Source organism: Mesoplodon bidens (genome assembly GCF_964165515.1).
Source record: "Mesoplodon bidens genome assembly, chromosome: 19".
NCBI lineage: Eukaryota > Metazoa > Chordata > Mammalia > Artiodactyla > Ziphiidae > Mesoplodon > Mesoplodon bidens.
Window position 1 is genome coordinate 21,715,600 of NC_138179.1, and position 19,180 is coordinate 21,734,779.

The 19,180-nt window shown below is 47.0% G+C and overlaps 1 protein-coding gene across 1 annotated transcript; it reads right to left on the minus strand.

Moving 5' to 3' along the window:
- Positions 1 to 6,149: 6,149 nt before the first annotated feature.
- On the minus strand, positions 6,150 to 19,116 carry TP53 (tumor protein p53). Its single transcript, XM_081220075.1, has 11 exons — positions 18,965 to 19,116; positions 10,492 to 10,593; positions 10,333 to 10,354; positions 9,986 to 10,243; positions 9,357 to 9,543; positions 9,164 to 9,276; positions 8,824 to 8,933; positions 8,345 to 8,481; positions 8,184 to 8,257; positions 7,649 to 7,755; positions 6,150 to 7,087 (listed from the first exon to the last, which is right to left on the minus strand). Exons 2-11 carry the CDS (start codon positions 10,563 to 10,565, stop codon positions 7,006 to 7,008), a joined length of 1,164 nt encoding a protein of 387 aa, XP_081076201.1. The 5' UTR covers positions 10,566 to 10,593; positions 18,965 to 19,116; the 3' UTR covers positions 6,150 to 7,005.
- Between the last annotated feature and the right edge of the window lie 64 nt (positions 19,117 to 19,180).

The following is a 19,180-nucleotide window of genomic DNA, read 5'->3' on the forward strand; positions in this document are numbered from 1 at the left end:
TACAGGGAGCCCTGTGTACAGGTTGTTCCTTTCTGAGCATTTGGAAGAGCCCTGGTAAGGGCGTGGGGGTGGATTTGGGTGACCCAGGAGTTACCCAGCCCTTGGGGGCCCCCTCCCCAGTTTTGATCTCTTCCAACCAGTGTCCAAGTGTCTACCTCCTAGACTGCTCCATCACGTATACTATCTTGAGATCACTCAATACAAGACAGGCAAGAAGCCTACATCCTTTTCTACAGCAATACTTATAAAGTGCCTACTATGTGCATTCTAGGCGCCAGGAAGACACACTTATGAAAGAGGCAGAGTTCCTGCCCCCAAGGAGCTCCCCAGTTTAACAGGAGAGGGGAGGAGCACACGAGAAACTCTCAAACCAGGTAGACCTAAATGTATTTCCAGGAAGGGGAGAAAGCTGGTGAGGACAAAATTCAGAGTGGTCACCCACTCCCTGTGGGGGCTTCGAAGGGCTTAAAGGATGTGGTGGTTTTAGGGGGAGAGACTAGCATCAGCAAATGCCCAGAGACGGGTGAGGAAAATTGATCAGAAGAAACAGATCTCAAAACAATATGAACTGTAGGAGCCCAGTTTTGTGCATAAAAAAAGTACACACACAAGCATAGAAAAAAAGGATGGATGAGTTTATACCACAGTGTTGATTGTGGTATTTGTGGATGGCTTTATAGCTAATTTTTATTTTCTTGGGGCTTATTTGTTTTTGTTTGCAATGAGTTCCTCAATATTTGCCTTGGAAAATAACTTTATTACTTATGCATACACATATATACACAGTTTTATCATGAATGCATAGTATACACACACACACACACAGAGGGATTGCTGGGTTTTGGTCATTGTTACACCAAAATTAGATCATATTATACACAATTCTGTGCATCTCACTGTGTTCACTCAGTTTCACCTGGCCTGGTAGACCTCTAATTCTTTTTTTTTAATGGCTGCATAATATTTTTTTCTGTTGGGTCGTTCTTCCCTTGTTAATTTGTTAGAGCTCCTTGACAGTTGTAGATATAAACTGTTTTATGCATTATAGAATTTCCCCCAATCGATTGTTTGCCTCTTGAGTTTGTGGTTTCTTTTACTGTTAAAAGTGGTTTCTGGGCTTCCCTGGTGGCGCAGTGGTTGAGAGTCCGCCTGCCGATGAAGGGGACACGGGTTCGTGCCCCGGTCCGGGAAGATCCCACATGCCGTGGAGCGGCTGGGCCCGTGAGCCATGCATGGCCGCTGAGCCTGTGCGTCCAGAGCCTGTGCTCTGCAACGGGAGAGGCCACAAAAGTGAGAGGCCCGCGTACCGCAAAAAAAAAAAAAAAAATGTGGTTTCTTTTCCGTTTTTGTTTTTGTTTTGTTTTTTGGCCACGCCTCCTGGCTTGTGGAATCTTAGTTCTCCTGAGCAGGGATTGAACTCAGGCCCTTGACAGTGTAAGCACAAAGTCCTAACCACTGGACCGCCAGGGAATTCCTGGTTAGTTTTTCATATAGTCAAATGTGCTTTAGTTGTTCTTTTGCACTTTCTGGGTTTCCAGTCAGTAGTGTATACTCGTTTTGTAAATTTTTTTGACAGGATTTTATTTCAATTTTTACATTCACCTTAATTCATTTGGCCTATTTTTTAAAAAATTAAACTGACTTTATTTATTTTTGGCCGTGCCTCTCGGCTTGCAGGATCTTCCCTGACCAGGGATCAAACCCGGGCCCCCTGCGGTGGAAGCACGGAGTCCTAACCACTGGACCACAAGGAATTCCCATATTTGGTCTATTTTTGTTTCTTTTTGTGTGTGGTGTGAATGAGGAGTCTGGTTTAATTTTATTTTTTAGTTGTGTCAGCTTCATTTAAAAAATATCCTTAATTTACCCCCATTGAATTGAAATGCCAACTTTGGTTGTATAATACATTTTGCTGTATGCTGAGATCTACTTCTGGATTCATTACTGGCTTGTCTACCACTCCATACACCAAGCCATACTGATGTGATTCCAGTAGTTTTATAGTATGTTTTCTGATATCTAGCAAGGCAAGTAAGGCTCCGCCCATTCCTTTTTAAAAACAGCTATTGGCTATTTTGGGGCACTTATTCTTCTCTATAATTTTTTATAAAAATAAGTAAATTTATTTATTTATTTTTGGTTGCATTGGGTCTTCATTGCTGTGCGCAGGCTTTCTTTAGTTGCATCGAGCAGGTCTACTCTTCGTTGTGGTGTGCAGGCTTCTCATTGCAGTGGCTTCTTTTGTTGCGGAGCACGGGCTCCAGGTGCACAGGCTTCAGTAGGTGTGGCACATGGGCTCAGTAGTTGTGGCTCGCAGGCTCTAGAGCGCAGGCTCAGTAGTTGTGGCACGTGGGCTTAGTTGCTCCACGGCATGTGGGATCTTCCGGGACCAGGGATTGAACCCCTGTCCCCTGCATTGGCAGGCGGATTCTTAAACACTGTGCTACCAGGGAAGTCCCACTTTTGTTATTATTTTGAATGGAATATTTTTCATTCTTTTTTCCTCAGTGCTTTTGCAAGAAGATAAAAATTTTTTTCTATCTACTATCCATCTGCCTTATTGAATTCTCTTAATTACATCATCTATTATTAACTAAGAAGTTAGTTTTTAGGTACATGATCATACGATCAAAAAGGCAAACAGGGGCTTCCCTGGTGGCGCAGTGGTTGAGTCCGCCTGCCGATGCAGGGGACGCCGGTTCATGCCCTGGTCTGGGAAGATTCCGCAAGCCGCGGAGCGGCTGGGCCCGTGAGCCATGGCCACTGGGCCTGCGCGTCTGGAGCCTGTGCTCCGCAGCGGGAGAGGCCACAGCAGTGAGAGGCCCGCGTACCGGAAAAAAAAAAAAAAGGCAAAGAGATTTATTTTTTTAACCAATGTTTTGTTTTCTTTTTTTTTTTTAATCCTCTTGAGTGTTCTAAAACCATTATTAGTGGGCATTCCTATATAGTTCATAATTTAAGTTTAAATTATCTTAGTCTTTAACCATTAGGATAATACCAGTATTCCATTACTATTTTTTTTAAACATAAAACAGATCGTGTCACATTCTGCTTAATACCATTTAATGGACTCCCACTGCTTTTATTTAAAAAAATTATTATTATTATTTTTTAATGTATCTAAATTTTTGGCTGCGTTGGGTCTTTGTTGCTATGCACAGGCTTTCTCTAGTTGTGGAGAGTGGGGGCTACTCTTTGTTGCGGCGCACGGGCTTCTCATTGCGGTGGATTCTCTTGTTGCAGAGCATGGGCTCTAGGCGCGCAGGCTTCAGTAGCTGCAGCACACGGGCTCAGTAGTTGTGGCTCACGGGCTCTAGAGCACAGGCTCAATAGTTGTGGCACATGGGCTTAGTTGCTCCACAGCATGTAGGATCTTCCTGGTCCAGGGCTCAAACCCGTGTCCCCTGCATTGGCAGGCGGATTCTTAACCACTGTGCCACCAGGAAAGCCCGCTCCATTACTATTTTAATTAAGGTTTTTTTTTTTAAAGGAGTGGCTGCTGAAATTTAATCAAATTCCTTTCAGCATGTTGATCTGATATTTTTCTTCCTTAATTTTTCTTAATTTATTTATTTTATTTATTTATTTTTGGCTGCACTGGGTCTTCGTTGCTGCGCGTGGGCTTTTCTCTAGTTGCAGTGAGCAGGGGCTACTCTTCGTTGCAGTACGCGGGCTTCTCATTGCGGTGGCTTCCCTTGCTGCAGAGCACGAGCTCTAGGCACGTGGGCTTCAGTAGTTGTGGCATGTGGGCTCAATAGTTGTGTCTCGTGGGCTCTAGAGCGCAGGCTCAGTAGTTGTGGCACACGGGCTTAGTTGCTCTGCAGCATGTGGGATCTTCCCGGACCACGGCTCGAACCTGTGTCCCCTGCATTGGCAGGCGGATTCTCAACCACTGTGCCACCAGGGAAGCCCACTCCATTACTATTTTAATTAAGGGTTTTGTTTTGTTTTTTAAAGGAGTAGCTGCTGAAATTTAATCAAATTCCTTTCAGCATCTGTTGATATGATCATATTTTTCTTCCTTAATTTGTTAATGTAATGAATAATGTTGATAGATTCTCTGTTAAACCAACTTTATGCTCCTGGAATAAGCCCTACTTGGTTATAGTGTTAATACTCTTTTGATTCATCAATGTATTCTGATACTACTTAGAGATCTCGTATCTCTATAAATTAATTTGGCTTCTAGTTTTTTAGTATCTTGATCAGGTTTTAATATTAATAAAACCACAATAATTTTACATGAATTGGAGATTCCACTCTTCCTATGGTCTGGAATAGTTTAAATAATATTGGATCAATTGGCCCTCGCTTTTTTTTTCCCTCAGTTAAGCTCTTGAGTTTTTCTTTTCTTTTAAAGTGTATTTTTTTTAAAGCCCTGCTTTTGAATCTATCCTTTCAACCAAGATTGCTTTCTCTTTCAGTAAGTTATATCTTTAATTTTTAGGATGCATGCTAGGTTGCTTTCTTTTTCTTTTCTTTTTTTAAATAGTGAAAACATTTATGGCTTGACATTTTCCTCATTATACAACTTCTGCTGGGTGTTATAGATTTGGGGACCCCTGTGTTCCTGAAGTCAAGGAGGTAAGTTTTTTTTTTTTTTAAGGAGGTAAGTTTTTAAAATTATTCCAAATCTTAGTGGGACAGGACTTGAGCTCTCTGAGCCTGAGGGCAGGGGCCATGTCTGCCACAGGCCCCCACAGCCTAGAACAGTCCTGGGCACAGAGTAAGGCAACAATCAATGAATATCTACTGGCTAGATTGTCAGAGGAATGAACACAACCAGAGGGGAGGAAGTGAGCAAGTGGGACCAGAGAGGTCAGGGACTCATTGGAGGTCACACAGCTTAGTAGAGCTGGCCTGAAAACCCAGGACTAATAATTCTGAGACCAGTAACCTATCAGCTCACAAAGGGATTGGCAGAGCCAGAATGGATCTGCTTTCTGAAGTAGTACAGCAGAAATAAAAACAGAGCTAAGGACACACTCGAGAGAAATGCTGAGCATAGGGGGGTCCCGGACACTGGTCAGAAAGAGAGCTTCAAGGTGACCTGTCTACAGGAGTGAGAGGATGGAATGAGTTTCAAGTGCTCTGGTTTGCCAAGGGCCCGGCTGGTGGGGAGAGATGGCAAGGTTAAAGATCTCTAAAAGAGGTGGTTCTGGGTCTCCTGGGGAGTGTTTGGCATTCCCCAGCAGGGAAGAAAAAAGGTGGTTTTGAGGCCAGGGAGGGCGGGTGGCTTCACAGCTGTCTGGGATCCTCGGGGTAAGCCAAGGGACTCCCACAGGCACTTTAAGCCAGGTTGAGAGGACAGTGGCCCCAGAAGCCCCTTTGGATCTTACTCCCCTCTCTCCGCCCCCAGGGTGGCAGGATGAGCCACGTCCCCACTGTCTGGCCATCCCTCCGAGCACTGGCTCGGGCAGCAGCGGGTGATGGGGAGAGCTCGCCCCCAGCCCTCCTCCTTTGGAGCTGGCAGCACCGAGGGACAGAGTGGTTGGGGTGCTGGGCTCCCCAGGCTCGGCTCTCCTCCCTACCCCAAGAAGCCCTTTGAAAGGTTTTCCTGGCAGAGTCTAAAGCTTCAATTCATTTAGCTGGCTGGCATGAGGCCCGGATGAGGGGATGCTGGGAAGGCCCCAGTCCCACATCCCAGCCCTCACCTTAGTCGCCCCCACTTCCTGGGGACCCCAGCTGGCAGGCCTCCCCCTGCTCTCCTCGATCCATTAGCACCCGCCCTCCTTCCCCTTGGGAACCCAGGTATCCTGCCCCTTTCCCGTGGAGCAGATGGCCACCCCAGAGGCTCAGGCTTGCTAAATCAGACATTTAAATCCCATAATCCCTGGTGAGAGGCTGAGACGGGGCAGAAGCCCAATCCTAGAAGCAGGAGCAGAAGACCTTGTGCCAGCCCTGGCAGGAGAGGAGGGGGGACAGTTGGTTCCCGAGTTATGAATGGAGTCACCCCTTCCCTTATTGTCATGCAGCCTGCAGACTGACCCAGTCTCCAGGCTTTGTTCTCCTCCCGGAACCCAGGCGCTGGGCCCCCCAAACATGCTCCCTGAAGACTCAGGTGGCTGCCTCCCAAACGCACCCCCTTCTTCACCCCTGCACTGTGGGCCCCAGGCACCCCGCACTGGCACCGATCTCTCAGACACACAGGTGGTAGCAAAGTTTTATTGTAAAATAAGAAATCAATATAAAAATGGGATATAAAAAGGGAAGAGGAGGGGTGCGGGTGACAAATGCAGATGTGCCCTGCAGAGTACAAAAGAAATCTGCCGGGGCATTTGGGGGAAATAAAACCGATCTCGGTAGATACACCAGGGATGGAATCCTCCAGGACGTGGGATAGGGTGAGATTTCCCCTTGGGTGCCGAGGTTCACCAAGAGATTAGATAGGCTTTGGCAGGGCCGGGAGCGGAGGGACTTGGAACTTCCTTCCCCTTGGCCAGCCATCCAGGCATAGAAACTATCAAATCATCCACCAAGGGGGACACAGAACCAGCACCCACAAAGGCACTAAGTCCCAGACATCACGTAATAAAAAGATGGTTTGGGGGTCAGACATACATTATTTCATTAACCCTCACAACAAACTCCGTGAGGTAGGTATGATTATCAGCATTTCGTAAATGTGGACAATCAAGTTCGGAGAAACTCAACAACTTAAGATAGCTTCCCTGGCTAGTATGGTGGAGAACTGGGCTTCCAACCCAGTATGGCTGGTTATAAAATGTTCCTCACACGCAGGAACGTTTTCCTACCTCTCTCAAATGCTCCCCACAGTAAAAACCTTAAAAGCTAAGCTGGAAGGCCCCAGCTACCTCCTCAAAAAACCACGAGTGCAGGCCAACCTCTTTAGCAGAGCCCCAGGCCAAGCAAACGGAAGAATTCCACGGTGTTTTTGAGGCACACCTGCACCAAGCAGAGGTTTAAGCCCCTGAGACCCAAAAAATGGCAGGGAAGGGGGGAACGAGGGTAGGGGTGTCAATAGGGGACAGGAAGCAGAAGATGTCAGTCTGAGTCAGGCCCTTCTCTCTTGAACATCAGTTTTTTATGGCGGGAGGGAGACTGCCCCTTCTTAGACTTCAGGTGGCTGTGAGGAGAGAGGGGGAGGGGAGATGACATCATCTGACTAAGAAGCTCTGGGCCCCTCTTCCTGGACCTGGGCTTTGAAGGGCCTGAGGCGGGAGCAAGGAGAACTTAAGTTAAAATGGTCACCACCAATGGCAGACATGCTGACTGAGCACCTTGGGGTACTTGTGGGTATTAACCTCTTAGTCTTCCCTTATCCCATTTGACAAATGAGGAAACTGAGCCTGGGAAGGGAAGTAACAAGGCCACACAGGACTCCTCAGTACTTTGCAGGGCGGAGGATCTGACCCCAAACTCTGACACTGTGTCCTGTACTCCCACAGTTATCAGTCCCCTATTTGAGACCCTAGCTCTGAGGGTCTAGGGGTTGTTAGAAATGGCAAAGAAATATCCATGCCCCTGGACCCCCGGAGGCAGGAAAGTAGAGGAAGACTAAAGAATGTCTGGGCAGGGCTGGGACCCGATGGCAGGGTCCCAGCCTTTTACCTTGAAGGCAGGATTAGAATGGAATCCCATGGTTTTCCAACACAGGAAGGCAGGGGAGGGGAGCCGGGTCACTCACCTAGAGTGAGCCCTGCTTTCCCCTGGCTCCTTTCCAGCCTGAGCATCCTTCAGCTCCAAGGCCTCATTCAGCTCTCGGAACATCTCAAAGCGTTCACGCCCACGGATCTGTGGCAGGGAAGGAAGGGGATAAAGAAGTATTAGGCAAAATCATAGAAACCGTTTTTATGCTCTCTTTAACAATTTTCTTTTTGGAAGAGTCTTCTTTAAAATGTGTGTTAAGGTACAAGCTGGCGTTTGAAGTTAGGCACAACCAGGAGCCATTGTCTCAAGGCACCGCTGCCCCCTGATGGCAAATGTCCTAAATACAGGCAAAGCAGTCAAGAAGAAAATAGCATTTGGACTGCTAGACTTGAAACTTAAATCTGTCAACCCAATAATATTAACTACAAGAGTCAAGGCCATGGACAGGGGACAGGATGGCTAGAGAAACTGGGCTTAACCTCACATCGGCTACACTTATATTTTTTCTTCCCTTATCCAACCCCCATTGAGTGGTGGCAAGAGCCTGCATCTCTCTCTCCCAGACTTGGTACCTGAAGAGTGAAATATTCTCCATCCAGTGGTTTCTTCTTTTGAGGTGGAGAGGAGCTGGTGTTGCTAGGCAGTGCTGGAAAATAGGCAAGGAAAGGTGAGAAAAGAGTGAATCTTGGGCAGAACTGCACCTTCTCTGCCTCCTCTTGTCCTGCCTGCTTACCTCGCTTAGCGCTCCCAGGGGGCGGCTCAGGGCAAGACTGCCCCTTCTTGTGGAAATTTTCTTCCTCTGTGCGGCGGTCTCTCCCAGGACAGGCACAAACACGCACCTCAAAGCTGTTCCGTCCCAGCAGATTACCACTACCCAGGTAAGAAGAGGGAAGCAGAAGGCAGTAAGGAAGGTGGGCCCCGCCTCCCTGTTCTCCTGTAAACCAGGCCCCACCTACTCCCAACCACCCCCATCCTACATGGACCCTAAGGTCCAGCTCCAGGAAGATTGAGAAGCCACAGGCTAGAGAGATCCCAAAGCCGGAGAAAAGAGAACTGGGAGGGAGCAGCAGAGGAAGTCTACCAAGGGGATGCAGTGAGGAAAAGATGGCTGGTAGCACGGAAGAAAGTGGTGAAGGGCAGAGCCCAGGGGACAGAGAGAGGCGGAGGTTAGGGAGGAGCATGCCAGTGTGGAGGGCGGCGTGTTGTCCCTACTTGGAATCTTCCAGTGTGATGATGGTGAGGATGGGCCGCCGGTTCATGCCCCCCATGCAGGAGCTGTTACACATGAAGTTGTAGTGGATGGTGGTACAGTCAGAGCCAACCTGGGAGAGAGCACAGGCCCCAGGTGAGGCTATGCAGCCCCGGGGAAGCTGTTAGCCTTTGTGAGCCTCGGTTTCCTCAGCTGTGGAATGGGGATAACCCATCTGCTCCGCACACCTCACCGGGTTGTGGGAGATCAAGGAAGGAGAAAGCCCTCCATCTCCCACTTGGATGGTCACTGACAAACCCCTCTGGCCCCCTTCCCCCAGAGACCCCAGTGGCCAAACCAGACCTCGGGCGGCTCGTAGGGCACCACCACGCTGTGTCGAAAAGTGTTTCTGTCGTCCAAATACTCAGCACGTAAATTCCCTTCCACCCGGATGAGATGCTGAGGAGGGGCCAGACCTGAGAGCAATCATGGAGGAATTAGGGGTTTGGGGGCTCCGGGCACCAGCCTTGCCCATCCACAGCCCCCCGCTGCTCACCGTCGCTATAGTCAGAGCAGCGCTCGTGGTGGGGACAGCGCCTCACAACCTCCGTCATGTACTCTGACTTCTTATAGATGGCCATGGCACGGACCCGGGTGCCGGGCGGGGGTGGTGAGCTGACCCACAGCTGCACCGGGCAGGTCTTGGCCAGCTGGCAAAACAGCTTGTTGAGGGCAGGGGAATACTGGAGGAGAAGGAAGAATGAATGGAAGGTCAGGGGACAAGTACCTAGGGGTCAAATGAACAAACACTGCATTAAGTACCGACTGGAAGCCATGTCCTGTGGGGGGAGGGTAGCTAGAGATGGCACGGTCGGGCATCTATATCCCAGAAGCTTACTTACAAAAGCCAAAGAATGAATGAGAATGAAGAAAAAAGAATAAAAGAATGGCCTCATGACAGATGCTGAGAACGTGATGGGAAGGATGAAAACCCAAGGTCAAGGGGGGGAAACGCAACTTTGGGACTGGGGTCAAAGGTCATAGACTAACTAGGTAAAATGTAAAAAGACTGACAAAAAGCCAAAGGCTGAAGTGGAACCCTAGAGTTCCGTACAGAGAAACCCTGGGGCACAGGGGCCATGCATCGAATTGTCACAGGGAAGCCAGCCCTCCAGGGCCACTGACCGTGCAGGTTACAGACTTGGCTGTTCCAGAATGCAGGAAACCTAGATGGAACCCATAGCTGCCAGGGTAGGTCTTCTGGGAAGGGACAAAGGATGACAGGGGCCAGGAGGTGGCTGGTGCTGGGGCGGCCGGGGCGGGGGCAGCTGGCGCAGGGGGCTCTGGCATTTGGGGGGCTTCATCTGGACGTTCATCCAGCCAGTTTGCGACGTCTTCTGGGGACAGCAGCAGGTCATCCACGGCTGGGGAGAGCTCAGAGGACTGTGGACGGGAGAGACAAGAGTCAGAAGGCCAGGTTTTCAGCCCCCAGCTCTGCAGCCCCTGGGCCCTTCTCGCAGCCCAGTCCTTACCAGAAGGTTGTTTTCAGGAAGCCTGAAAAACAAGAGCAGAAAGTCAGTACTGGTTTTTGCTTCCCACAGGTCTCTACTTAGGGGGCTGGGGACTCGGGTGGGGCAGGGTTATTAGAGGCTGAGCAGTGAACCTGCCCCTCCCTCCAGACCTCCACTTACAGTTTCCACAAGTCTGAAAACGTCTCCTGACTCAGAGGGGGCTCCACGCCGAGTTCTGCCTGCGACTCCTCCATTACAGCTCCCTGGGAGGCAGTGTGGCCACTGCGGGGAGAAAGGCGAGAGGATCCAGTGTGAGACATACCCAGCCGAGGGTCACCTCGCCCTGAGGCGAGAAGGAGCCCTGTGCACAGACCACGCCAGGGTGGTGAGGATCTGCTACGGGGGCAGGACTCCCCCAGAGCCCAGGCTGCGGCCTGCCCCTCTCCTCACCACGCAGAGAGGGACTTGCAACCCTCCCACCACTGAATCCAGAAGCCTTCCTCAGTGTCTACCTATTTCTGCCCTCCTTTGTGGTAATAAGGCTGAAGCAACTCTCAGCCCACTCCCTCCATCTGGGGGAAGATACCTCCCCTGACCCGCCCATTCCCCACCTGCACCCTTGGGACGGCTCCTCACCCCTGGCTTACAAATCCCTCAGGACCCAGGCCCTGCCCACCTCTTTGACCTCATCTCCTAGCACCCTCTCCTTTCTCTGGTGCTTGAGCTCCACTGGCTGCCCTGGTGCCAGAAAGGCTGGGGACCGCTGCTCTACTGGAATATAAAGTTCTACAGGGCAGGGAAGTTGACTTGTTCACCAGTTATCAGCATAATGCCTTGCACCTGGTTGGGCTCAATAACTGGGGTGAATAAGTGAATCGTCGTACCTGGGCCATGAGTGGTTATAAGCAGTCAAGGGAACAAGGGGGACAGAGTGGTGGCTGCGGTCCGGGCCATGGCCCTGCCGCCATCGTCTCATCTCTCAGGCCAGCTTTCAAATGGTTTCATCATGCCCTCTTTCTTTCTTTTTTTTCTTTTTGTTCCCAGTTCATTTCCCCATATATTTATTCTCGGATTAGTGATTTTTGAACAGGTGTTCATCTCTTTAGAAATACCTGTGCCATGACCGCAGACTACTCAGATTTCTTTTTGGCATTTGGTGGCATATGATGGGGAAAGTGATGAGTTGTATGACAGGAGAGGTACAAGGTGAACCTTAGAGTAAGTAAGACTTTATGCATAGTTCTTTTTTTTTTCATGTGTGAATTCTTTTTCTTTTCACACACACACACACACACACTGTATTTTATTTTTACAAGAGATAAACAGACTGACACCAAGCATTGTAAATGGATGACCACAACAAAAGCAACAGTGATTGCAAGTACCAAACAGGAAACACAGTCATACTGTGTCATAATATTGACATTCAGTACAGGAATCCTCCACTGTAACAGCTCCTTTACTTTGCAGTGAAAATTGATTTGTATATCTTTTGCCTCTGAGTCCTTGTGGGATTTTTTTTTAATTCAAACAGAAGGTCACAAAAATTATAATCATCCTCATCAGTTCACTCAGCCCCATCTAATTAATTTCTTTTCATCTTGATCTTTTGTTAGCACCATGCCCTCTTTCTTGATGCCCAATTGGTCATCAGCTTTGCTCAGAAACACGCCCACTGAAACAGTTCCTGTTCAGTACAGTTTTCCCGCTGTCTCAATGGCACTGACAAACACCTCCCGCACCACGCCCCACAAGCAAGCAGCTCTTTTCTCATCTCCCTTAAGGTTCACCTGCACCTTTATGTTGATACAGAACCTGCTTTCCTGTGTATTTAGAGTGTGCAAAATCCTTTCATGTGGGTTACCTTATCTGTCCCGATAACCACACCTGCCTCTTGACAGGTGAGAAAGTCTCACAGAGGTTAAGTGACCAGCCGACAACACACACAGGTGAGTGAATGAGCTTTTATGAAAAATGACTGTTCGAAGGTCTAGGATTAAGAGGCTTACTTCATCACAGACTAACCTGCAGAGCGCTCATTTGTAATCAGTTAAGTCTGAACGTGCAGATTTTAGCTGATGAAAGTCCGCCCACTGAGAGGTTGGCAAAGGGCCTCTTATCATAACTCCCAAAGCTGATGGGGGATGGACTATGAACGTGCATGGAGGAAGGCAAGAGGGGACAGCAGCGGGACCCCAAACATTTGCCTTGGGGGGAAGGACCAGGGTTCCCCCTGGATCGATGATCAAAACAACTTTGAGACTTTTATGGAAGGGAGGCTCGTGTCAACAGAGATGGGGCTCAGAAGTCAAAAGCCCTTGGTTTGATGTTGTATTGTCACTTAAATTTGCTGCATGACCTCACTTATCTTAAAGCTCCCATGGCAAACGTGGCAGAGCATGGGCTCTGGAGGCAGACAGGCTAGGCCTGCATCCCAAGCTCACCATCTAATAGCTGTGTAACTTTGGGAGGTTGCTTAACCTCTCTGTGCCTTAGTGTCCTTTGCTCTAAAATAGGGCCCCACTTGTTATGGGAAATATAAAGAGTTGAGAAAAGCACCTAGCACTCAGAGCTCAATAAATGCTTCTCTTTATATGATTATCCCAATTTTATTTGTTCTCTATTATTGTTGGAGAGTGAGAGCTTTGTGATTGCGAGGGGGTGGGGCTTTTGGGGTCCTGCCTGCATTCATGCTAGTTCCCCTCCTTCAGGCAACTCTGTTTAGTAAACATGCCCGGAGGGGCTGTCCTGGGATGGTGGGCCAAGGTCTCAGTCCCACTGCGGGGAGACAGCCCCATGGACATAGGAGGTCTCCTTCTCTCAGACCTCGGCAACAACTGAATTCTCAATGTTTCTTTCTCTAGGAAACCTCTTCACAGTAGGTACTTCCCATGGGTATGAGCATCAGGGGGTCATGATGGTTGTGCGAGGCAGAACATTTACACTGGCAGCCCTGGTGGGAAGGCAATAAACTCAGCTGGGACCCAAAGGAGGGGCAGGCCTGATGGCCATCATAACAATGGCGGCTGTTTATATAGACCTTATCTGGATCCACTGCTTTCAGTGGCTAATCTCAATCCTCTCAAAAAGCCAGTAAGGTAGGTGCTATCATCAGAAGAGAGGAACTGAGGTTAAAGGAATTACCCAGGCTCAGAAAGCTCCCAAGGGGCAGGGCCAGGGATTTGAACCTGGGCTGTCTGAAGCCACACCCAAGCTCTAAATAATTATGCTCCTCTGGCTCCACCCAGAGTCTGATGTAAAAAATATTTTTGGCTGAAAGCTATGTGATTGGGCAAAAAAAAAAAAAAAAATTGATTCTGGGAAGAAATAAGGCAGCGTCTGGTAAAACTGAAAACACGTACATTTTACTACTCCGCAAAACCACTTCTAGGTGGACGCCCTAGAAAAGTGGTTGCAGGGGGCAACAGAAGGAGTCTTGCACAAAAATATTCATGTCGTTGTTCCTAATGGCAGGTGACAAGAAACAACCTTACTATCCATCAATAGGAAATGGGTAAATGAAACGTGGTGTATTCATTACAGTGGTTTAGGGAAATGAATTATCTGTATATGTAATCCAATACAGCTCAGAAACATGTTGGGTGAAAATACAATTTGCAAGAAAAAAGCAAAACACAGTAATTTGGTTCATGGAATTTAAAAATATAAAATGACGGACTTCCCTGGTGGTCCAGCAGTTAGGATTCCGGGCTTCCACTGCAGGGGGCACAGGTTTGATCCCTGGTCGGGGAACTAAGATCCAGCATGCTGCGTGGCAGCACAGGGGGATAAAAACAAAACAATATATATACATATATATAGAAATATGAATATATATAATGACTATTGCTTATAAACGTGTATGTAAAAGTATGAAAGACAGGCAAGAAGAATAAAAGTTCACAAAATCTATGATAGTGATGGTCTCGGGGAGAGGAGGATGTATGCTTAGGGTGCTGAGGGTAAAGTCAAAGGGGGTTTTAGCTTTATTAACAAAGAAAAATTTAAAAAGATGGTATCCATACATTACTTGTATAATTAAAATATGGACAAAAATAAGACAGAATGTTAAGTGTTAAAATTATTTGGTGGGGGGCTTCCCTGGTGGCGCAGTGGTTGAGAGTCCGCCTGCTGATGCGGGGGACACGGGTTCGTGCCCTGGTCCGGGAGGATCCCACATGCCGCGGAGCGGCTGGGCCTGGGAGCCATGGCCGCTGGGCCTGCGCGTCCGGAGCCTGTGCTCCACAACGGGAGAGGCCACAACAGGGAGAGGCCCGTGTAAGGCAAAAAAAAAAAAAAAAAAAAATTATTTGGTGGGGATATGTGTTATGTTACTTTTGTACCTGTATTTTTCCAAAATAAAAAATATCTAAAAATGAAAAATAAATAGAAATTATGGAAAATTTTAACCATATAAAAAGGTAAACAGAAAAATATCCCAAGTACCCATCACACAGCTTCAAGAATAATCAACATTCTGCCTTTTTTGTCTCATCTATACCTCTAGCCACTCCCCACAACCCCACAAATGTTTTTGAGATAAAACTTACATAGGTTGAAATGGCATCATACTATTTTGATCACAAAACTTGACAAATTTTGATACAGCTCTGTAACCCACCCCTACCAAGACAAAGATGTTGTGTTCTCTGAAAGTTTTATGTTCAGGTCTATTAACCATGTCAAATTAACTGTTGTGTATGGTGTGAGGTAGATGTCAAAATCCATTTTTCTGCTTCAGTTGTTTCAGCACTGTTCGTTGAAAGACTTTCCTTTCCCAACTGATTCACTTTGGTGCCTTTGTAGAAAATCATTTACCATATTTATGTCTTTTCCCATACTCTATTCATTGGTTGTTGTCCTACTTTTTTTTTGCGGTACGCGGGCCTCTCTCTGTTGTGGCCTCTCCCGTTGCGGAGCACAGGCTCCGGACGCACAGGCTCAGCGGCCACGGCTCACGGGCCTAGCCGCTCTGCAGCATGTGGGATCTTCCCAGACCGGGGCACGAACCTGTGTCCCCTGCATCGGCAGGCGGATTCTCAACCACTGCGCCACCAGGGAAGCCCTGTCCTACTGTATCTTTACAGTAATCTTGATATCAGGTATTTTAAGACCTCCAACTTTGTACCACTGCTTCATTTCGGAATCAGCTTGTCAATTTCTACAAACAATGTTTTAAATCATAGAGTTAAATCATTCTGAAGAGTACAGACACCTTAACACCAATAAGTGTTCTAATCCATGAATACGGTATCTCTCTGTTATTTAAATCTTCCTAAATTCTCTCAGCAGTATTTTGCAGTTTTCAATGTGGAGCTCTTGTCCATCTTTTGTTAAATTTATCCCTGAGTATGCTGTGTTTTTGACTTTGGATTCAAGGTTGCTATTATATAAAAATACAGTGTATGTATATTGCCTGTGAAACTTGTAACTTTGCTACAATCACTTATTAGTCCGCATAGTGTGAAAATGAATTTTCTATTAGGACTTTTTGTGTACACAATCATACCATCTGTGAATAAAGCAATTTTATTTCTTCTTTTCCAATTGTTATGTTTATTTCTTTCTCTTGCCCGGTTAAGATCTCTAATTTACGATGCTGAAGAGGCCAGAGTCAAATCCTTATCTTAGAGGAAAAGCATTCACTCTAGTCTGTCACTATTAGGTATGTTGTTGATGGTAACTTGATTGGGGGTGCACTGTATCAGACTGAGGAAGTTTCCTCTCCTAGTTTGCTGGGAGGTTGGTTTTTCTTTTAAAATCACAAACAGGTGTTACATACTGTCAACAGCTTTTTATGCATCTATTGAAGCTGATCATAGGATTTTTACCCTTTAATCTGTTGATGTGGCAAATTACAGATTGATTTTTGAATGTTAAATCAACGTTGCAGTCCAGGGATAAACTCTACTTGGGGACGATATATTTATCATTTTTATATATTACTAGATGTGATTTGCTAAAGTTTGTCAGGTTTTTGCATATATATGCTGACAGCATTACACTGGCCTCATAAAATGAGTTGGGCAATGTTACTTCCTCTATATTCTGAAAGTTTATGTGAGATTGGTTTTGTTCCTTCCTCAAGTATTTGAAGTGAAGAACAAAGGATAGGAAATACCACTAAGACAGCAGATTTAAACCCAAATGTAACAATAATTGCATTAAATGTAAGTGGACTAAGAGCTCCAATTAAAGCAATTCAGTGGGGAAAGGAAGGCTATTTCAACAAGTGGAGCTAGAACAACTGGATATCCATAAGAAAAAATAAAACAGAACCTTGACCTCACATCATGAAAAAATTCTTAATTAATCAGGTAATTAATTATGGCTCACAGACCTAAGTGTAAAACCTAAAATTAGAAGGTTCTAGAAGAAAATATATGAGAAACTATAAGAGAATATCTTCATGACCTTGGGCTAAGATTTCCTAAACAGGTCACAGCAACCACTTAAAAGAAAAAAGAATCTTCTGCTCCTCTTAAGAGCTGTTAAACAAACAAGCAAGCAACAGGTCAGGAGAAAATACATGTATCTGACAACAGATACACTCTTCCTATCCAGAATGTACAAATAACTTCAACACCTCAACAACACAAAAAGCAAATACACCAATTTTAAAAATGGGGAAAAGACTTGAACAGTCTCTTCACATATAACACAGAAATGGCCAATAAGCACATGCAAACTGTTGAACATAGTTAACAGAGAACTGCAAAATGAAACCACAGTGATGTGCCACATCAGAGAGACTGACAAACCAAATCCTGAGACAGGATATATCCTGCTGGTGGGAGTGTAAAATGGTACAACCATTTTGAATAATTAAAACTTTTTAATAGAATTTAAAAAATATATAGATCTACTCCTCACTCTATGACCCAACAATTCCACTCCTAAGTATTTATCCAAGAAACATAAAAACATGACTACAAAAGTAATTGTACAAGAATGCTGATAGCAGCTTTATTCAAAATAATCTCAAATGGGAAACAACTTAAAGGCCATCAAAAGGAGAATGCATAAACAATCGATGGTTTATTCATTCAGAGGAATATATTAAAATAAAAAGGAGCAAAATACGGATACACTGATACATGCAATAAAATGGGTGAATTTCACAGATATAAGAAGTTCTCCAACAGGCAAAAATAATCCATGGTGACACAAATCAAAATAAAAGTGGGGAGTCAAAGACAGGGAAGAAGCAAGAGAAACTTGTATTTTGATAGGCGGCGGGTGTAAATGCTACCCCTAATTTAGAAAAAAGCACGCAAGTACAGCGCACAGTGTCTGGTTCGTAGCAGGTGCGTGGTAGGTGACCGCGCCCTAAACGATGAAAATGCGGGAAAAATGGATACGGGTCCGACTTCGCGCGGGGTCCGCCGCCTCCCGCAGGCCAGAACTAGCCGGGACTGGAGAGCTGCACAGAAGACCTCGGGCCCCGCCCCTCTCCAAGCCCCGCCCCATCCGCTTCAAGACGTTCACTCTGCGTCCGAAATGGGAATGGCTCAGCCCAAAGCCGAATACAGAAGAAATCGTTTCTCCGCCACAAACAAACGACCCATCGTTACACTCTTTTATCGTTTAATGCTCAGATGTACCCATTCTCGAAAATACCCAGGGTCTGCCCTCAGACACTTAAAGAAAAAAAACAAACCATCCCACGCAATGGTAGCGTCCGCCTGGTTAGCAGTCGACCGGGATGGAGCACACCATTCAAAGAGGGGGGAGGGATTGAGGTTTGCATGAAAACAAATACCTTTTCCTTTCCAAAAGCGGTAGCTAAGTAGTCCAGGAGGGGAAAAAAAAAGATAAAAAAGTAAAGGGGGTTAGCAACCTCCCTCCGCAAGCAATAGGAACTAGTCTAAAAGACCTTTTCTCTTTCTACTTCCCTCACATAGGGTGAATAGTGGTCTGTTCCGAAAAAAGAAACCGGAAATGCTCCTGCAAGTGGCAGAAATGTAAATGTAGAGTCAAACAATAACAGGACTCCCGGGCCTTTCAGGCTGAGTTAGTTCTGCCGGGCTTCGCGGGCAAATCTCTCATTTAGCACGTCCCACTTCCACGACTGACAGTCTTTAACCGGATTTTCTCCTTCTAGCGGAGCCACGGGCCATTTGGAAAGATCACTCCAGGAAGGACAAAGATCCGGAAGTTATGGGACCATAGCAGCTTGGCCTTCCCGGATCACCCCGAATAACCACTTCGGAATGGAGCCCGAGGTTCCACTGGGATGCCAAACGCTCTAAAATCCCGAGCCACGAATCCCCAAAGTTCCGAGATCCTAAAGTCTCAGACCTTGATGCTTTCTGCGTCTTATTTCGGAATCCCCCACACCCTGGGATGGGGTGGTGGTGGTTGGAAGAACCCCTTAGGCCGGCTCAAGTTTCCCCAAAGCCCCACTCCCCCGCCCAAGTGTTCAGCTTGGAGTTCGGTTGGTCCTAACATCCCCATCATCTACACTCGGGCCTCCCAATATTGCATTCCTCTGTTGGTGCCGCTAGCCAAGCTTGCATTCCCCCCCAGAATCGCTAAATCCCCAATGCCCCGCCCCCAGCCCCCAGCCCCCTCTATTCCCGCGAGCTGAAAATACACGGAGCCGAGAGCCCGTGACTCACAGAGGACACATGAGGCTCAGTCAAGAGCTTACCCGAAGCTCAGGGGAGCGTGTCACCGTCCTGGGATGCACGCTCCGAGGCTGGACGCCAGGTGACCCCGGACCCCAGCTACTACCTGCGGCCAGGATGGTAGCTCTGGACTTTTGAAGAGCTCAAAACTTTTAGCGCCAGTCCGGAGCACGTGGGAGGGGAAAATCCCAATCCCAGCAACCCTCGCGAGGTTCCTGGCACAAAACTGGACAGTCGCC

What these genes read in the sequence shown, in the direction of transcription:
- TP53 (XM_081220075.1), bottom strand. Translation starts at nt 10,565, where the DNA reads ATGGAGGAGTCGCAGGCAGAACTCGGCGTGGAGCCCCCTCTGAGTCAG. An exon ending in TTCCTGAAAACAACCTTCTG is followed by an intron (nt 10,244 to 10,332) that starts GTAAGGACTGGG and finishes TCCCGTCCACAG; the next exon opens with TCCTCTGAGCTCTCCCCAGC. An exon ending in ATCACACTGGAAGATTCCAA is followed by an intron (nt 8,482 to 8,823) that starts GTAGGGACAACA and finishes TTACCTGGGTAG; the next exon opens with TGGTAATCTGCTGGGACGGA.